The 18,062-nt window shown below is 43.4% G+C and overlaps 1 protein-coding gene across 8 annotated transcripts in view; it reads left to right on the forward strand.

Moving 5' to 3' along the window:
• ENOX1 (ecto-NOX disulfide-thiol exchanger 1) overlaps positions 1–18,062 on the forward strand; it is a 512,379-nt gene that overhangs the window by 270,875 nt on the left and 223,442 nt on the right. For 6 of the 8 annotated variants that reach the window (XM_074378219.1, XM_074378216.1, XM_074378220.1 and 3 more), the window contains one exon: positions 3,701–3,848. The exons of 1 other annotated variant lie outside the window; for it this stretch is intronic. In XM_074378219.1, coding sequence (XP_074234320.1) covers positions 3,761–3,848 — 88 coding nt within the window. In that variant the 5' untranslated portion in view covers positions 3,701–3,760. Of the gene's footprint in view, positions 1–3,700; positions 3,849–9,013; positions 10,741–18,062 lie in introns of those variants that run through there. One more of the 8 variants, XM_074378221.1, reaches the window with a different exon arrangement.

Below are 18,062 nucleotides of genomic sequence, written 5' to 3' on the forward strand. Positions count from 1 at the left end.
AGACACTGATGCTCCTGCACAGATGAAATTGGTAAACCAGATGTAGAAATGTCCAGTTTCATTGAAATTATGAAAGATTTTTCTCCCACTCTAAAAGTTAATAGGCTGCTATAGGAGAAAACATCAACAAATAAAACGTCTGACTTACCATGTTTGCCCTTTTTTCCTCAACCAAACATTTAGGTGATGTAATAAAACCCAGAGAAATCTATTGTAGGTGGGAAATTACAGATCAACTCACCCATCCTTTCCGAGATATGTTAATACATAGCACCCGAAAAGAAAAAAATGGGGAGAATTTATTTGTAGGCGAATAAGTTTGTGGTGTGCCAGGTTAAAAAAAAAAATCGATCCCCTGACTTGAATAGGGGAGGTGGAGAGCGTGGGACAGAGTCATGTTCCAAAATTATCCAACCACAGACCTCTGGAGGGACTTTATCCACCTCCTAATTTTATAGTTAAATCAACTATAGAAAGGTTAAGGGACTGACCCAAAGACAAATACTTGCCTTTTTTTCCCAGTCTCCTTTACCTGTCCCCCACTTTCCTATTGCTTCCCCTCATTGTCTGTAAGAACTTGCCCCTTGCTTTTTCGTGGCTGACAAGCTGCTTCTGGTTGACCAAGCATACTGGCGATCTGATGCCTAAAAATGGAAGTGAAAACAATTCACATAGAAAAGGTGTATTTTTAGAGATCAAGGGTTTCAGTTTCCTCTCATGTTCTGATTTTAATAGCTTTTATCTATTGGGCACTTACAATATGTCAGGCTCTTTATCTGCATTATATGATTTAATCCACATAACAACCTATGAAGTAGATAACAGTGTGTCCATTATCCTATTGGGGAGATTACTAGTTCCCTGAAGGCCACACGTTCCGTAAGTGAAAGAGTTGGGATTCAAAACAAGATCAGTCTTGACTATAAAGTTTTTCGTCTTGTCAAGCTCAAAGAGGTGACTGCAGCTCCATTAGAAGCGTTCTTGTTGACAACATGATTAAGTTTTTAGAAACTTACTGGTCCATAATTGAGCATGGCACAGAATAGAGAGAAGTACATAATTTCAGGTAGACAAATTTGTAAGAAATGTACTCAGGAAAATATAAACACATTCAAGTAATATATTAAAAGGATAACAAACAAGCTGACTTAAATTTGTTTGGGGGATGAGGTGAGGATATATGCATTCTTAAGCCAAAAATAGATCCCCTTCAAGCCAATAAAAGGGTGGGTACATAATTGGAAGGTGACCTGTGTATGTAATTGTGAGAATTTCTCATGTGGATATTTTCTTACTGGCTAACTGAGTGAATAACTGGCATTTCACAGCTAATATTCCATGACAGAGATTACTCAGCTGCCTTCCAAGGGAGCGACTATTGTTTAGTTATCTTAAAGTCACTTCATTTTCTGCAGTCTCTTTTCTTACTTAATAAATTTACATACCTTTTCCCGAAATAGTTATTTATTTGGGCCAATCCTCTTCCTATTCTGTTTTTAAATCATTTTCTTGCGGTCCATTTCTTTCTTTTTTCCTCCCCCCATTATTCCTCCATCTCTCCCTCCCCTCTTCCCTCCTTCCCTCCTTCCTGTGTATTTAAAAATTGATGTGGCATCGGCCTCAAACAGACTCTTTGTCCAAATTTCTAGAGCCAAGATAACAGTGAGATTCCCTATAAAGGTAAATTTATGGAGGAATTCAACTCACTTTGCTGGGGGTCCCTAGAAAATAACAGAGAATTAAAATGATTTTGGCACTGTCCTACCTGAAAGTAGTCATTAGGTAGTTAGTAGTTGATTTGAGGCAACGCCTAAAGTTCTCTGGATAAACTAACTCGACTAACGTGAAGTATGTAATAAGTACGCGAGGACAAGCTAAAATTGACAAGACTGGGAACTTGTGGTTCTGTCAGATTGAACACATGCATGTATATCTTCTTCTTCCAAACATCTCCCTAAAATTGCAGCAGAGAATCAAAAAACTATAAAGAGGCAGAAAGTGAGAATGAGAGAGAACAGAGGAAGAGGTGGTACCGAACAAGAGATGCTGGCAAGCTTGGGGAAGACGGCCCAGTGATGGAGGGTGGGGGTGGCTGAGGGGGACTGAGAGAAGCCTACAGATTCATTCCACGGGACCCTGGGGAGGCTTAGGAAGCGTGTGAGGGTGAGACTGGAAAAGGGGAACTGGTTAACAGTCGTTACCGAGTAGTTAGTAGTACTTAGTGGGACAGAGAGAGTGTATAGAACAGCTTGGCCCTGTTCCTCTCCAGCCTCACACTGCTGCTACCAAATCTCCATCCCCCCTGGAGGCTTGAGGCATCGTCCTGGGCTAAACTGAATCAGAGATGCTCTGGACTCAGGGAAACAAGGCCCAGGATAAAGAGATGAAACCAGGGGAACTGAGTGAAAGTCCACAGAGTGAACAGATAAGACCCTCCTGGACTGTCCCACAGCATAGCTCCCAGAGCACCTGTAGCCACAGACAGGCTCCTGAAACAGAAGTTTAAAGAATTCTTAGCTAGAGGAACTGAATAGCTCAAAGAAGTAACCTGACTGGCATTGGAGTGTCCCTAGCGAAATGGCTGGGTTCCCACCCGGTTACCTCCCAGGGATGCCTGCCAGGGAGTAAGCACATCCTCCCCCAACTCAGGTCTCCAGTCATTTGTGTAGGGACTCACTGCATCTGACTATAACTGAAGCCTACACTTTCTTTCCATATATATATATGTATTTGATAAATGTCACATGTATATATGAATATCTTAAATATAGATGGTGAGAGGGTCACCAGATATTTGAGTATAACCCCCAACAAAAAATGCAGTAAAATAGAGAGATCAAAACGGGGGGGGGTGGTTGGGGGACTTAGAGAAAATATAGATAATTCAAGAAGCAAAAGAAGAGCTTTTAAAAACCTATAGTATCTTCCAAAAGATGGGAGACAGTATTATTTCCATGAAAATAAAACAGAAGTTATATATATATATATATATTATATATATAATATATATATAATATAACATGTTTATATATATATAAGAAACAATCAGAAAATAAGAAAGATATCTTGGAAATTAAACTCATGGTTAAAAAAAATTATTCAGACATGTAAAAGATAAAGTCAGGCAAACTTCCTAGAAAGTAGATAAACAAGCAAAGATGGACAGTGGTGGGAATAGTGGGGGAAAAGAAGGCAAGGAATGTAGTGGATCAATCCACGGGGTTCAACGTTTCAACCGCAGGCGTTCCAGAAAGAGAAAATAGGAAAAAAAAAAAAAAACAACAAACGGTGGGGAGACAAGTATCAAAGAACAATACAAGAAAAATTTTCAAATCAGAATGACAGGAATTTCCAGTTTTAAAGGGAAGAGCAAGTTCCTAGACAGTGGTTAAGAAAAGATCCTTGTTAAGTTTCTTTAGAACACCAGGGATTAAAAGGAAGAGTCCAAAACCTTCTGGAGAAATAAAGCAGGTCCCAGATAACAGATCAGGAAAGCCAGCGGCATCCGACTTCGCCGCCGCAGCCCTGGAAGCTGGAAGACGGTGAAGTTCAGCCTTCAGAATTCCGAGGGCAGTGGTTTTTTCACTCGGACCTAAATGGCAAGCGTAACTGGCAAGCACGTGCGAGAGCAGAGTTAGGACATTTTTCAGACACGCAAGGAAGGTCTCAGCAAATTTACCTCCCGTGTACCTTTCCTCAGGAAGCCACTAGAGAATGAGGATCTACAAAAATGAGGCTGTAAACCAAGAAAGCGGAAACCATGGGATCCAGGAAACGGGGGACCCAGCACAGGCGAGAGGCACAGGGATTTCGCAAGATGCTGTTAAAAAGAAGCCCCAGGACAACAGGTGGGCAGCTGGCCTGGGAAACCAAACCGCGAGACCTGACGGACTCGGGGAGGCTCCTGGAGGGAAAAGCACGTCTGACAGATTAACTGACTCAGATGATCACGTTAAAAAAAAAAAAATGTGTTTTAATAGGGTTTTTATAGTTCCTTTGAAAAGTTCAAGAGCAGTCAGTAATAGATACACACAAAAAGGAAGGAAGAAAAAGACAACAGCAGGAAGAACGAAATATTGAACAAGCCAGGATGTGGGTTCTAACACTATGTGGCCCGAAAGTAAACAGTATTACATAGTGACAGCGGTGTAAACACAGAGTATCAGTTTACCACAAACTGCTGTGTAACCTACTGGAAAGACGGGGGAAGGATGCTTATGGGGAGGTGGCGATGGTGGAAGACAATGTCACATTGTCCTCATTTGGCACAGTAGGAAGACATTAGATAATCTCTAAAAAACTGATCATTTAAGAAAGATCAGTGTACACACATTACCTCAATAAACGGAAGCAAATTTCAGAATTACAAGTGTCCTCTCCCATGACAGGATTCAGCCTCCTTGAAGGGGAGGGGTGGGTTCGATTCACGGGTTAGTCTTCCTGCCCCGGGCCAGCCCACAGATTAACCTCTGGTTGGGGCAAAAGTCTTACCTGTACAGCAGGCTGCTTGCTCTGGCAAATCATTATCTTTCATAATAAAAATAAACCACAAAAAACGTGGCTTCTGAGGAGCAGGAGGGGGTGGTGGAGACGGGGGTGCGGGGTAAGGGGATTGCTGGTTTTGATGAGAGGCCTTGAAACACTCCTTACCTCTTGACACAATGGGCATGTATGACTTTGATAAGTATTGAGTTGTTTTTTTTAAAAAGACTGGATATAGAAATAAAGGTTATAAAACCAAAGTGCGCAACACCCCCTCCCGCCAAAAAGAGCAGAGACAGAGAAGGAGGGACACTTTGGCGGTGCTTCTCTTGATATCTTTCAGGACTCATTCGTTTATCTCACGTCTGATGACAAAGTCAGAGCCTCAGAATATCTGCCAGCCTCCCTCCAACCAACTTGTTCTGTCACCAGCAGTCACCCCCCCACATTCTGTGTTTAAGCTCTACTGGGCCACTTTATGTCCCCTTTATAACACCTGCATTTTCTCTCACCTGGGCCTTTGCTTATAGTGCAGTTATATTTACCTTCCATCCATACATGTTACACACACACACACACACCCCTCCCAAAGTCCCCTGGTTCCACCTCCATCCCTCCCTGCTTATCTGTCAGCCAGCATCCCTCTCTGATCATAGCATCCTCCCCTTTCCTTCTTTACCATAATTCCTGTCGCATTGTCCTTGGCACCACTTACCACACACCGCTTTGAAATCACCGTTGTTTTTTCCCCTTGTTCAGTCTTTGTTAAGAGCTCGCAGGTGACAAGGACAGGGACCATATTGCACTGATATTTATCCCTCCTCTAGAGCCCGGCAGAGTACTGATATAATTCAGGTACTGCCCCCAGATAATAATTAAATGAATAAATGAATCTTTCATTAAATGTGAAATCTGTTGGGTCATATGGCCCAGTGCTAAACATCTGTATCCATGTAAATAACTATTACTGGAAGGTAAGGAGTTTTACTTGTTTTCCTTCCTCCTAAAGGGGAAGATGGTACCCAGAGTCCAGAGGGTTAACTCCTCCCTGAAATTTTTGATAGTGCTTCCTGTGTGGGAAATGCAGAAAACTTGTCACCTGGAGGGTTTTTATTTGACTCTGCAGGGGTTTCAGGGTAGCCTTGTATTGAGGGAGATGTTGCAAGTAGGAAGTCACCTTGGCTTCCAGATAGAGAAACTCCCAGCCATCCCCCTGCACCTGGTGGATGTAGCCCAGCCTCAGATGCGGCAGGAAAAGGGAGAGCACTGACGTGAAGCAGGCATTCTGTAAATACTCAGTGATGACATGGTCATCTGGTCGAATGGCCCATGAGGGTTCACGGCCACAACTGCTCCCACCTAATTAAAGCCCCTTTCTACCTCGTCAGGCTTTATACCACACTCCCCGAATCTCCTTATAACCACTCAGACGATCACCTAACAAATTAAAAAAAGGGATTAATCTAAAACATTCCCTTTGTGGAAATAACTAAATATCGATCGGTCTTACGGTATACGCAAATAGTGGAGAACTATGAAGCCATCAAAAAGAACGAGGTGGACCTTTAAGTCCTGGTACAGCAAGGGCTTCAACATGTGCTGCTAAAGGAAAAAGTGAATGTGGAATAGGATGACCTTCTTCATGTGTCTGCTCAAATACCACCTTTTCAAAGAGGCCCTCCTTAACCACTGCATTTATAATCGCAAATGCCCCCCTCCCCAGCATTTTCATTACCATTTATCCCTATTGGACATAATTTCACTTGTTATTTTATGATCTAGCTCCCCTACTGGCATGTCAGGTGCATGAGGGATGTTGTGTGTGTTTTATTTACTCTTCCCCCCACCACCCTGGAAAAATGAATGGCCAGATGAATGAATTCGTGGAACAAGTTTATTATTTGCATAGGAGGTTACTCTTTGCGTAGAATTTCTAAAAGGCTACACCAACCTAGCAGTAGTTATCTCTGTGCAGTAGAAATGAAGGCATGTGGGTGGAAGATGGACTTTTATTGTCTATATCTTACCATGTACATGCATCTGTTTTTAAAATAAAAACACCAGTTTAGTAGGGAATCTCATTGAAAGTGTTTCTCGAACGGCTATAATGAAATACAGGTGATTCAGTCAGCATCGTTTACTTCTGGTCTCCAGGTAATGAGCACCATTCAGAATTTCTCTTCTTTTCAGAAGTCAAGCTATAAATGGCCACGATTCAAGTCCATGGACTTTATATTTTATGAAGCCTTTACCAACAGAGACTTTTTATTTTCCATCAGAGTGGAAACATCTGTACTTATGTTGCGGTAGGGGAAAAAATTGGGTTTTTAAGTCAGACACTTATGTCTTCTAACTTATAGCTGAGTGACTTGGGGCAGGTTACTGAACCACCCTGAGTCTCAGTTCCCTTACCTGTAACATTGGGATGATTTTTCCTATGAGCAAAAGATGTTGTCCAAGCAAAACAAGGTGAAGTCTGTACATTCAGTGCCGAGCAGTATCTGGTTCAAAGCAGGGTTCAGTCAGTGTCAGGCTCTCCCCTCCCCGCTGTAGAAGGTGACCCAGGGATATTCTTACCCCTGACTACTCAAAGCGTGGCCCCAACATCACCAAGGACTTTATTAGAAATGCAGAATCTCAAGCCCCACCTGATCTAATGAATCAGAATCTATAGTTTAACAAATACCCAGGTCATTTTTAAGCACAGCAAAATTTAAGAAGCTCTGTTCTTGTGTTTCTTACAGTACTGTTTCAGACAGGCTTGTATTCATCATGTTTTTTATCTTCTGTATTTTACGAGATGTATCTTGACATCTTAGAGTCTTGCAGAAGCCAGGGAGGCATAGCCCTTCCCAGACTTAGCTACTTTTTAGAGAGAGCACTGTCTGGGAGCACACTTTTGATTTGCACGCCCCACCTGTGCCCTTTTACCAGGCTCCTGCAGTCCAGGACACTATCTCCCTGCCCTAAATCACCCTGGGGCCAGGTACCAGACAATGAGATATCACCCCTGGACCCCAGAACCTACTGAGATTATTTAAACCGTCCAACCCTAAACCTTCTTACCCTGCCTTGCTTTGTCTTTCCTGCAGAAACCACAGAAAAGGTTCTGGCTCACATCTTTTCCTTATTTCCCCTGCTCCTGACCAACCTTGGTACCTCCCCATGTAGCCCTTCACGGCACCTCCTCTTGGGAGCTACGTGTAACACACTATCTTTTCAGCGGCCAGCATCTCTAATTTGTTGGCCATCCCATACCTGAATAAAACCAACACATGTGAAAACAAGGCTGCCCTCTTAAACTTTTTTCCAGGTTAAATGCCACCTACGACTCTGCCCCATTCACCTTGCCAGCTTTAGTCTCATTGGGAGAAGTGTGAGGGTGCCCAGCAGAGCCAGGTGTTCTGGTGGGGTGGGACTGACAGGCTGAAATGTAAGAGGAGGCTTAAGCCACTTCATCAGCCTGAACTTACTTTTAAATAAAGATGATCAAGGATAACCATGAACAAGGTTGTAAATCTGCTTAACGCAGTATGACTACATTGAATGCCAGTGATGCTCCTTGAGCACAGGCTTTGAACATTTCAGAAACTGCTATTGCAAATGATTAAGACCTCCAAGATAATGGAACAGTTTGAATTGAAACACACAGACTCATTTACAGTATTCTGAGATGTCAAGGAAACAGATGAAAACCTGCCATCCACATCTATTCATTTTTTTTTTCCCTGTGGCTTCTTAATATGGTCTATATGTTTTAGGGAGAAATAACTCTTGCGAGGGAGCGGCTTTTGTGTTACCAAGCAGCTTCCCTTCCCACATTTGCATTTGCCTCTTGTCTCTTCTGTTTTGAAGAGTCCTGATATATGGAAGTGAGCTAACTGCAGCTGAACTTAATAAAAGCAAATATTAAAAAAACATACAAGGGACTTTTCTCCCTATGACTGAGAGAAAAGAATACAATAAGGAGTATCTATTTCAGAAATATTCCACATTTGTTAGATAGGACGATAAGAACTGAAGATAGTAATTTTATGGTAACTTTCCCTTTATAATTTTTTTAAATATGATTTTATTAAGAAATTAGGATTTGATTAGCAGCTTTTAATTAGAAATGTTGGACAAGGAAGTTTTCCATTATCATATGACTATCAATTTTGCTTCCATAAAAAAATTAAACCCTTACCACACACACACACACACACACACACGAGTAATGTGGGGTGATGTACATGATAACTAACTTTATCGCGGTCATCATTTCACTATGTATGTGTGTGTGTTGATGAAAAAAATTGAGCAATAGTCAAAGAAAGAAAGAAATGGAAATTTTATTCAAGCCACCCTGAGGATTGTAACTCGAGAGACAGTCTCTCAGGGAGCTCTGAGAACCATCCTGCAGAGGTCGGGGGGAGGGGCAGCAGATACGTGATTTTGGAGAAGAGGGTACTGCAGTCAAGCACACATCTTGGTAGACGTTCACTGCTATTTGCAAGGAACATGGTTAATGATTTTAGTGCTTTTCTAAGTATGGGAAGATGCAAGAATCTGAGTTCATAAAACTCTCCTGAAAATATCTCACTATCTGAGGGGTCTGTCCTGCCAGTTTTCCTAGAACACAAAGTACCTCCTTCATCCTGATCTTTGCCCTGAATCCCTTTCAGGGTGTGTTGTAGGTCAGCATCTGCAGGAGTTAATGACACGAGTCTGGTAGAACTGGATGGTGAGCAGCCTTCTTTATTTTACAGTCCCCTCCTTTTCGGTCTTAATTTCGACCAAGGTTCTGGAGGCATTCCATGACCAGTTTGTCCCGCTGTGCTAGGAATGTGCATTCCCAGGTGGGGCAAGCATTTCATTGCTAGGCCTCTCAAAGTGCTGCTGCTGAATTAGGCCCTGTTAGCAGAAGCTGAAAGCCCAGTTTTGTACGTAAGGGATCTGAGGCTCTGTCATGGTCTCGGACACGGTTCCCCCTTGTTGTTTCTTCCCATATCCAGAGTGACACTATTGCAATCATCGATCTTACAGAACTGTATGTTTGGTCAGTTGTTTCAGGACATCAGTTTTTTTTTTGCTGTTGGAAGCTCAGTCATACATTTGGTCATGCAAGAAACTCATAATCTGGTAAAACAGGCAGAAATACAAGGAATAAGGTTAGTAGCATTAAAGAGGTTACAAGTAAGTATTTAAGTGAGAACACCCACTAGGTGTGGCCCAGTATCTCCCCAGTCGTCTGACCAATCTGTTCTGCACCAATCTGTGTCTTTAAGGGAAATGACATATTGACATTGTCCATAAAGTTCACCAGAGATGTCTGTACATACACGTGAGTGGTGGGTCATTGTGACCGCTTGTAGGACTGAGAAAGGAATGCTGTCTTCTAAGGAGTTACATGGCTGATGCCAGAAGAAAGGAAAATCGATCTTTATGGTGGAGCTGGCATTTCTGCTATTGGGGAGGTCTGGTCAATGCATAAAGCAGACGCCTGATGCAACATACAGAGGGGAGGGAGGAGGCCCAAGCGGGCAAAGGAAAAATGTTTGTTTTGAAATTGGTCTTGTCTTGCCTTAAAATATGAATTTTTATTTCATCCCATGTATATCAAATCCTGTTTATACATACCTTATACAATTTTGTTTGTCAATTATACTTTGATGAAGCTGGAGGAAAAAAACTTACCTGTCATGACCACAAAAAGAATCTTTGGCTGCAGGTATCAGGATTTTGCTTCCCAGAGCTGGTCCTATCAGACTCAACACTCCTGCCCAAGCTGTGTCTAAAATTTGACTTGTGGCCTGTACGAATGACGTCCCTGGAAACCACATGCTTGTTTCTCAGTAGGTATTTTGTTTGATTGCTCCTTGACCCTTTTCCAAGAACCCTAATTTGCCCAAGGGAGTCTCACACAGGAAAAGGGTGCTTGCATCTGCTTAGGGAAATGTGCCTGAAATAATGCCGTATTTAGAACGGAGTAACAGAATGGAATGGAATGGATTGATCAGCCAGTTTGAGCAGGCAGAGAGCAACCCGGGCCTCGTAACTCATATAAAAGGAGCCTGCAGCCAAGCACTTTGCCCAGACCATCTGCCAAGACCCATCTCTATTCAAGGAACGTGGTCTCTGTAAACTCCGTGCAAAATTCTTACTCCTACAAATGCCTCGAGGCATGCTATCTCATCTTAAGTTTCACTTATACTTCTAAGATGGTGCGGATTTCTCGATTCAGCCCTGCAGACCCCAGTGTAGAAATTGCTGTCCGAGGTATGTTACCCATTTTAAACTTCCCTGAGCTCTGGGTGGTGGTAACACTGTGCCTGGAAGGTAGAGCGCTTTCTTGGTGGCCTGGAGAGGTGGCGAGTGTGCTAATGCCCGGCTTCCCCCCGGGGAGAGCTAGATTCTGCTTCTTTCTTACTCACTGAGCTTGAAATGAACTGGCAGTCAGAAGTCGGGAGCTGACGTCTCATCTAGCAGAATGGAGGACGAATTGAGGCAAATGAAAAAACAAAAAGAAAAGCAACAGAACATTGCCCCTGCACAGCTCTTTTGTGCTTCTTCATTTCCCATTTCTGCTACTTTGTCTTTTTCCTCTTCATTTGTCTGCCAAGAAAATATAATTGATTTGTTTATAGCCATAGCCTCAAGGTGGGCAACCCTGAAATGTCATAGGTGGCAATAAAAAACTTCTTAAAATAAGTTTGAAAAACCTGAAGCTGAATTGATTTCTTTCCATCTTAATCTTTTTCTGCTATTTAATACCAGTAAAAAAAAAAAAAAAAATCAACCACTGACCGTATTTCAGTTATCAAGGCTAAGCTTAAATAAAGCTCTCTTTTATGTAGAGTGGTAAGGAGAGTTTACCTTTTAAAAAAAAAAGTGAAATCCATCTTTGCACAATTAGCAAATTATTAAGCGACCTTTCCTTCAGAGTCTGCAAGCCGTTGCTTGTTTTCACTAATAAGAGTACATGTTTTACAAGGTTCATGTTGATTAATTGACAAATGCTGATAAAATCAAAGCAGGGCTGAAATGCAGTGCCCAGCTGCAGCATAAATTACTTCCGTTCAATAATGTTTCAAGTGCCTATACATTTATGGCTCACCTTTCAATAAATATCACTGTCTTAATTGAAACATCCGTTGTGGAGATTTATCTCTGAAGATGACTTATCAGGAACCCTGGCGAGGACTGAACATTTCTACACCTGTGTGTGCTTTTCTGCGCAATTAAAGGCATCGATTGCTGTGAGCATTTTAAAAATGGATGCTTTATGTTGTATGTGAAATGAGCACTAACGCATTTTAATGTACTTTGGAAATCATGCACCCTTGATTGGCCTAAGTATAGTGTTCCCCACATTTATGGAGAGCTTCAGCTATGAAAGATAAATACATAAATGCTCTAAACTAGTAGCCTTTAGTGAAGGGCATACTAAAATCATGACATTGACATGTTCATTGACATCCAGCTGTTTTGGCAGCTCTGTCGGACTCCATTAGCAGGTCTGTAGCTGACTGTTTTTCATCCTCAGATGTGTTTCAGGTTGGAGATGCTTGGCCAAACCCAGATTCCTGTTTTAGCTTGTGAGTAAATAGATGTGTCCAGAGGAACCTCCCGCATCCCAGGTCAAATCTGAGGGTGCCACGGACCCCGGCAGGAGGGGAATGCACATTAGGTCCCGACTGTCCTGCAGGGCTCCCTGCCCACCAGGTAGACGCACGGACCCCAGTGCCTCAGGAACACCGTAGCATGCAGATTCAGGGCTCCAGGCGATCTGATGGTTATGTTTTGGGGCATCTTCAAAAGCCCTGCCTCATCCAGATTCCTAGGAAATTACATAACCTCCGAAAATGCCTTTGACATACTTTTCTCAACAAAATCATCTTAATTCAACAAATAGGCATCAGTTGTACTGGACGCCAGGCACTGGGGGTGCAGATACAAACCCAGACTCTCTGTCCTGAGTTACGGTATCCGTGCATAACTCTGAGCATTTGCAATTTGTTATCTGAAAGATATCTTTGCATAGTTTGTCAAAATATTTGAATCCCATCATGTACCAGGCACTATTCTAGGTGCTCAATAAAACCTCCAGGTGTTTCCTTTCCTCAGTGATTGTCGGAGACTGCTGTTGTTCTGGCGGCCCTCTAAGGCAAATCTCCCTTGGGAGTTTCTGTGGGAGCTGCCTCAGTTGCTGGGTACTAGGTAACAGTTGTACTCCAGAGTACCACAGTTGCCAGACCCGGACCGAGATCAACAGAACTGAGCCGAGACCATCACTCTGAACTCTTTCAGAGGGTGCGTTGCCCTCAGGATGGACACGAAGGTCATGGGGCAGGAATGTGGGGTTGGGCGATGAGGAAATTCAGGACGGTCTGGGCCAGTTGGAATGAAGCTGATTTTGGAATGTGGATCCCAGGAGAGGCACATTAAACTGGCAAGCCAATGCTGAGGGCTGGGCCGAAGTCACATTTGGCTAGGAAAGGGTAGAATTCCAAGTGACTGAGCAGAAGTTTGACTAGTGGAGGCAGCCAGTTAGAAGAGATCTGAGCGGGTGAGTGGCTGGAGCCGTCATTTCATCCAGGATGTGAGCATTCCAAAAGATCAGCCACTGCTGGGGCGGGCTTCAGCCATCACGGGAACGAGGTGTAAGGGTAATAAACAGGGAGAAAATGTCTTCCACTGAACTTGGTCATGGGAAGTAAAATATGCCTCCAGTTACCTAGGTCCCAGGCTGAAAGCAGGCCGGGCAGCATGACACAGAATTTCTGAGTCTTGCATTCTCTCAGCCCAGACATTATTAAGACAGTGTCTGGCCTGCAGCAGACAGACACCCCATAAGTACTCCACTGAGCTGACCTGTGTTCCCAGAGGGAGGCAGGTTCCAAAATGAAGTGGTTCTTACATGGCGGTATGAAAGTTAAATTGCTTAATAGAGACAACAACAGAAACACACAGGAGAGTCAAACACCCGAGGAGGAGGGTCGTTTGTCTAACTGGTAGACGCCCTGTCTCAGTCCTTATGTTGTTCCCTCCCTTGGTTTCTTTCCTGGGGGGTGGCATTTAGCAAGGATTGGGCAACGCTGTACGGAACCCAGGGAGTTGGGTTTGTGTGAGGTTAGCCGTTAGCTGGTCAGAGGCAGTTCCTTGTGGGAGCGTTCAGAAAGAAGGAAGTGGAAAGGGGAAGGCAGATTAAAATCCTGGCAAACTCCCAGGTGAGTCTTCAAGATGCCAGAATTGGGCTGACTTGCTTGCGGCACCCAGAATCTCTCCTGATCTCCCCTCGGGTAGGCACTGCCTGCCCATCTCCATCCCCCAGAGGCTCTTTTATGTTGGTGATGATGCTGCCGGTACAGAGAGTGGGAAAGATTATCCTGTAAGACCTTAATAAAAGCCCTATTGTGCTAGTGTTGTACATCACACATGGAAGCTGTAAAATAGCTTCCTAAAAAGCTTTTTAAACTTGTCTCACGCCACCAAGTTGGCCAGGTGGGATATGACAAAGACCCCCCCAGCAGCATTTATGCAGACCTCCATTCTGAGCCCTGAGGCAGTGAAGGGCCACAGAGCCAGTCCTCACGGCACTCCTGAGCCAGTATTCCCTGTTTTGACACTAGATGGGGCATTGTTATTATTACAGTGGCTCTAAAATATGAATCTGTGAAACCCGGAAGGATGAAACATTTCTTCAGAACATCACACTGTGCGATGGAATCAGAGAACAGTGGGAGAGAACAGCCATGTAAAGCGTGCAGCCCGAACTCTGGCTTTTCATTTCCACCTGAGACCCAGAACTAGAAGCCAGAACCCAAGACTCATGAGCCCCAGGCAGCCCCATAGCCCCCCCATGGACAGGAGGGCATGACACCTGGATCTAGGGAGCCAAACCCTCAGCTTTCTGAAGCTGCCTCCTTCTACGTGGGGAATAGTAAGAGGGTTCAATCTCCAAGGCACATCTTCCTACAACTTGGCTCTACTGGTCGATGGCTCAAAGAAAAGTAAACAGTGAACGCAATCCAGACACTTGGTTTGTTTATTTATTTATTTGATTGAAGTATAGTCAGTTTACAATGTTGTGTCAGTTTCTGGTGTACAGCATAATAGTTCAGTCATACATATACATACATATATTCATTTTCATATTCTTTTTTATTAGATGTTACTACAAGATATTGAATATAGTTCCCTATGCTCTACAGTATAAACGTGCTGTTTATCTATTTTAAATATAGGAGTTAGTGTCTGCAAATCTCGAACTCCCAATTTATCCCTTCCCACCCCCTTTCCCCCGGTAACCAAACCTCGTTCTCTTACACACACAGGCACACACACACACATACACTTACACACGCAGGCACACCACTTTGAAAAAATACCAGTATGAAAATACCGGTACTTCATTTCATAAAATGTGAATAAGCAAGATGCAACGTATTATATTTAGGTCCCAGCTAGCTTAAATTCCCCTTAGGTTTTTAACCCCAGTTTCATTAGCTTCTGGGCACTGTGAAAACCCATCAAAGTCTTGTCCTCTTGGTCTCTCAGCCTCTTAGCATCATCTTCATTTGAGTATTAGAACCTGAATGAAGGTGGAGACTTCCCAGAACTCTTTTCCTCCATCCATGTCTACCCCGGGGACCCTGCTCCCCCCTTACTTTTCCCTCTGTAGCAGAAGAGGAACACAGTGCAAATCACAAAGTCTGCAGCACAGCCTTCATCTCCATTCAGGATACCAGTGCGATTAGGTGGCTGGGAGAAAATGATCAGTCTCTCCTCGCTGTCTCTCCTCCCTTCTGGCTAAAAGGACCCAACACAGAGCAAAATTCTTACACACCCTGTGGGTGATAGGGCTTTACAGACTTTTTCATAGCAGACCCTCTTTCTTAAAGAGATTGATTTCATCTGTGTTGCAAGCAGACCGAAAGGCGTGGTTGTTGCAGCGTGAATCTCGTGGTTTCAGTGCCAGCGCTTCTCACTCACAGGCCAGCAGCGCTGATTCCGACCATGACTTCAGTGAGGGAAGCATCCTCATTTTCTCTGTCCCTACCAAGGTACTTTCAGTCCTCTTCTTGTTACTTGTACTTCCTAACTGTTCTAGGGAGTTTGGCAGAAGGGCAGGCTAGTGCGAAGGAAACCATCTAATTTGCGATCATTATTTTATGTGAGTCTTTGCAAACTGAAGTCTCGTTGAAGGAAAATACTTTCAAAAGTCTGACTATAAACACTTGGCGTGGGCGGGCTGGTTTGATTTTCCCTGGCTTGGAATGCTCTCCAGTGCCTGTGCTAAACCTTTACGACGCAACTCAGATGTCACCTCCTCTGCTGAGTCCCTACCCTTCCGACTCCCACATCCCCTCCCGAAGTCCTCACTCTTTACTCTGCTCTGCCAGAGCATGCGATTCACACCACCAGGATATAATCCCAGGACGTTACAACCAGGTACACGTGTCTCTCCTGCCAGCCCTGTCGTGGGCTCCTCGTAGGCAGGACCAGCAGACGGTGCCTGACTCATCTTGCGTCACCTGCTCAGAGCATAGTGGCTGAGATGCACTGGCACTTCTGTACGTACTCATGGGGTCAATTCAAATTATGTCAGCACCAGTTCTTAATATAAGGGTTCTGAAGTATTGGAAAGTGTATCAAGTAGAGGTGTAATGCAAAAACCATACTCTTCTGAAATTTTCTGAAGAAAGCATTTTATATTCTTATTTTTAAGGGGCAAGTGTTATATAAAATGAGGCACGTGTTCCCATGCACATGGGGATGCTGGTCAGCTATTTGTTCCCCATATCTAAGTAGGATGGACATTTTTGTCACAGATGCGCTTTGCTTTATGCAAAAGATGTTACACTAGAAATGTGGGTGTATCTAATGTCTATAAATCAAATTATTTATTAAAATGCAATAAGGGAGCAGTTTAAAGAAAGCATTTTCCCAAGTGAAAGAAGATAACTTTCCAAGTAAAAGGAATAATTTCTGGACTTACCTGAGAACTTGCCTATTGTGAAGAAGTACTTTTCCTAGAATGACAAAGGCTCTCCTGTATTCCAGTCAAAATTCACCTGGCATTAGCCTCATGCTTTTCCATAGTCTATTTAAAACACTGGACTTAATCCGAAGATTTTTAATTTATACCACAGATATTCTTGGCTCACTAACATGAGTAACTCTTCTCGCTGTCACAAAATTGGTATGTATATTATGTATTATTTCTGGTTCAGCTAATAAAAAAATTACTTTGGGCATTTAATGATCTTAACACAAATCTTGTTGGAAGGAGTCAGTATATAGTTCTCTGGCTTTGCTGGTGGAACTGGGGGCTGGTGTGAATGTCTACGCAGCCCTGGAATGTGGAAAGGGGACGCCAGGCACCAGGCTCAGAGAAATACTTACCGTCCAAAAAACCCAAGATGTTGTACTTGGGACTGAACTTTTATATGAGTTTTATTTAAATATTTCCATATTCCTTTTCTCTAGAGGGAACTAAAGAGAGGCGTGGCTTAGTGTGAGTCTGGGGTTATTGCTGTTCGAGTTTGTAGTGAATGACTGGGCGTCGGCCCTCTGCATTCAGAATGCGGGGCCACTGCTTTCTCTTCTGCCATCTCCCGGTCGAGGGCACAGCAGAAGGCCTTTAATAATGCATGCACTGAGTCTGAAGAAAACAATATTCTTGGCCCCGGAACTATGCTTCGAACACATTCTCAGCGAATGCCATGTGGAAAACCGAGTGCTTTTAGACTGAGGTTCTGCCTCGCATAAATAAAACACGCGGGTGTTGGCCTTTTCCAGTAAACAATACTGGAAATGTTGAGTACCTCTAAAATTAAAACGCAGCTTTTAAAATGTGCTCTCATTTTCATGGACAGCTGAGGCCTGCCTGTGCTAGTAGCCAGCTGATCTTAGGTCTGCAAAGAGCTTGGGCATCAGTCACTCTCGGTTCTTCTTTGATTGTTTTAGCTTCACGTGAAGCTCTGGGGCCTGCTCCATTCAGTTCTCCCTGCATTTAAGGCGTTTTGATTTCCCAGATCTTGCTCATGTCTCAGCATTTGTCTCACGAGCATCACATTTGGACCAACATACATGCCCCCACCCAATTTTACTTAAGTAGTAAAGCTGATCTTGATTTTTTTAGGATCTTAGTTATTTCTACCTCACTTTAAAAAATGTTTTTATTGGCTGTGTCTTTTCTTATCCCTAAAAAATATCTAAGGACAAAAACCCCACCTTGTTGTGAAATCTCATCCAGCTTTTAGTACTGGTCCTTGGGGGTCAGAACACGTAGAGCCACGTGGCTGCCTGGAGGTTGCATTTACCCAAAGGTGACCATTACTAGCGGACCCTCAGTACTGCCTTGGGGCAGGTAGGTCCTGGGACGGGCCTCCAGGTGGGAGAGTGGCACCTGACCTATTCCACCAGATTAAAAATTAAAATCTGTTTAGAAGCAAGCTGCTCACTTCTAGCCTGGAGCATCTAGTAGTCCCAGGTTAATGAATGTGCTTTAAAGGAATAGTGTTTCCTTCCTCCTTGCTTCAATTTCCCCCTCTCTCTTTTTGTTCTACTTTTCTTGTGTGCCTGCTTTCCTGTTT

The sequence above is a fragment of the Camelus bactrianus genome, chromosome 14, assembly GCF_048773025.1.
Source record: "Camelus bactrianus isolate YW-2024 breed Bactrian camel chromosome 14, ASM4877302v1, whole genome shotgun sequence".
NCBI lineage: Eukaryota > Metazoa > Chordata > Mammalia > Artiodactyla > Camelidae > Camelus > Camelus bactrianus.